Genomic DNA, 2,661 nt, shown 5'->3' with positions numbered 1-2,661 from the left:
AGAAGCAAACATTGATCTTTCCTCATCGGTACTAGAATAATTGACGATTTTTGATCAAGAGGGCAACACGTACCCCAGGACAGGGGATTCGGACAGAAGCAGGCATGGGAATGGGAACACTGGGAGGGAGGGGTAAGTGATAGTACGTTGAGGGGACTGACAGGGATATAGCTTGAAACAAAGTGTGTACAGAGTGTCATGATCCGTTCTGTAAGCCTTCACCTAAATCACAAGAAGAAGTTTTTTCTAAAACCTCCTGAAATTAGATAGTAATTGTAGTGGGTTGAATGGTGGCCTCAAGAAGACATCCTATCCCCTAGACCAATGAAGGTGACCTTATTTAGAAAAAGGGTCCCCACAGATGGGATTAAAGTAAGCATATGACAATGAAATAATTCTGTGTGGGGAACCAAAACTCACTGCCGCTGAGTCCATTCTGACTCCCCGTGACCTCAAAGGACAGAGTAGAAATGTCCCTCTGGGTTTCCCAAGCTAGTAAATCACTGAGGTCCCCAAGCCTCATCTCTCTCCCATGGAGCCACCAGCGGAGTTGAACTGCTGACCGTATCTGGAGCAGCCCAACACCTAACTCACCAGGTTACCAAGCCTTCTCGGATTACCCAAGTGAGCCCTAAAGTCCAATGTCTAGTATCTTCGTCAGAGAAAAGGAGGGAGACTGGAGAGGGCAGAAGAGAACAAAATAATAGGATCGCGGAGGCAGAGATTCAAATGATGTGGCCACAAGCCAAGGACTGCACGGAGCCTCCAGAAGATGGAAACTCAGGGAAGCCAATCTTCCCCAGAAGCTCTGGAGGCAGTGCGCCTGACGACAGCATGATTGTGGACTTCTGTCCTCAGAATTCCAAGAAAACAAGTATCTGCTGTTTTAACTGGACAGATGTGTCAATTTATTCCAGCTGGTAGCACATGTCCAGCCTGTGACTCTACAGTATTGGCTGCATGCTTGGGATCCTTCGATTTTGTTTCTAGATTAATTTTCCTTGACTCCAAGTAAACTCGGCCCATCCCTCCCCCCAAGAAAAAGGGTGACGGCGTAAAGAAGACTCCTGCGCTCAGGAGCTTACAGCAAAGACAACTATTAACTCCCTTTCCAAGTCGACCAATAACAGCGTTTTAGCCCGAGGCTGGGCTCTGCTGCTCAGCAAGGAGGATGGCCCTAGGGACGATCTTCGGGGGTGAAATGGGTGTCCGCGCCATCCTGGAGGCCAGACCTGGGAAAAAAAGTTTTCCTAGGAATCGATCGGCCTTTGCTCACAAGTGATCCCGGACCCCAAGGACGCTGCATCAGTGTGGCGCTGTCCCCAGCACTGGAGGAATTTTCGGTCCATCGAAGCATTAGAAAATGCCCCGACAGTGTGCGCATTAGCCTAAAATCATCTGAAGAGGCTCACTTAGACCTCCCTGGAGTGCCCGGGATTCTCTGTAACCTTGACCCTCCATGTCTTGAAGCACGTTTGCAGCCAAAACCACCTGGGAAAACATTGTCCCTGAGCCACCAGACCTTACCTCCACACATCACTGCCTTTGGAAAACATGGAGGCACGGATCACCTCGGGTGCCATCCAAGCATACGTCCCTGCCGCGCTCATCTTGGTGGTTCGGTGCCACTCCCGAGCCAAGCCAAAGTCAGTGATCTTCAAAATCTTCTTGCTCAGGTCTCCATTCTCCACCTTCTGGAGGATCAATACTGGGCAAGGAAAGGAACACAGGAGAAATCAGGCAGTCTGCATCAATCACAGGGAAGCCACGGGATCTACAGCCCTCCTGCATGGGCGACGGTAGCAGCCACTTCTTCTTAAAACCACCACATCCAGCTCTGTCCTTGCAACGTGTCAGTATGATCCCTTTGAAACCTCACGCTAATCTTCGAAAGTAGGTACCGTTGCCAGCTCCTTTTATAGGTGAGGAAGCTGAGATCCAGAGCGATGAAACACATTGCCCACAGTCGTCCGACTAGGAAACCAGCACTGGAACACTGGTGTTGACTGACTCCAGAGCCTGCTCTCTAAACCATTACACTGTATGACATGCACCATCACCACCACCCCGCGTTCACACCCTGGGTGCTCCTGAACTATGACCCCTTAGAGACCACAGGGCAACACACGGTGAAGGGTCCAGGTGTCAGACAGTCAAGCCTTTCCATGAACCTGTCCAAGTTATTTTCCCTCAGCTCTTAAGAAAGAATGTGTTTCGGAGACAGAGATTCCCGCTTAATCAGTCTACCCACTGAACACTGATTAACCAACTGGGGTGATCAGAGCGTATATACAGGCTCACACCCATGATGCTCTCTGTGAACCTGGCCCAGGAAGAAGAAACCAGTGCATCGGGCCTGGCCTCTCCAGGTGTAACAGCCAACCTCGGTGGTGTAGGAGCCAGGTTGGCTCTGCTAGGGTTGACACCAGCCACCTTCCACACCATAATGGCCCTAGTAAGAAGGGCAACCTCCAAATGGTTCGCTATATTTTATCACAATTAAAACAAAACAGAAAACACATCCTCGTGGGAGCTAATCACCGTAAAAAGGGTATAATAAATTGCCTAACTGGCCAACCACTTACTTCAAAGCAGCATGTGAATCTCCTTGAAGACACCTGGGAGGAAAGGCCTAGCAATAGATTCCCCTAAAACCCAGCC

At 49.8% G+C, this 2,661-nt stretch overlaps 1 protein-coding gene across 2 annotated transcripts in view; it reads right to left on the bottom strand.

Moving 5' to 3' along the window:
• Positions 1-2,661, bottom strand: part of MAP3K9 (mitogen-activated protein kinase kinase kinase 9) — a 93,257-nt gene that overhangs the window by 39,407 nt on the left and 51,189 nt on the right. For both annotated transcript variants that reach the window (XM_004698690.2, XM_045288243.1), the window contains exon 2: positions 1,528-1,708. In XM_004698690.2, the coding sequence (XP_004698747.1) occupies positions 1,528-1,708 (181 nt within the window). The remainder of the gene's footprint in view (positions 1-1,527; positions 1,709-2,661) is intronic.

The sequence above is a fragment of the Echinops telfairi genome, unplaced genomic scaffold (assembly GCF_000313985.2).
Source record: "Echinops telfairi isolate 266 unplaced genomic scaffold, ASM31398v2 ScPeMD7_18;HRSCAF=68, whole genome shotgun sequence".
NCBI lineage: Eukaryota > Metazoa > Chordata > Mammalia > Afrosoricida > Tenrecidae > Echinops > Echinops telfairi.
Note: the sequence above shows the minus strand (reverse complement) of the source record. Positions and strands in the feature narration are given on the sequence as shown.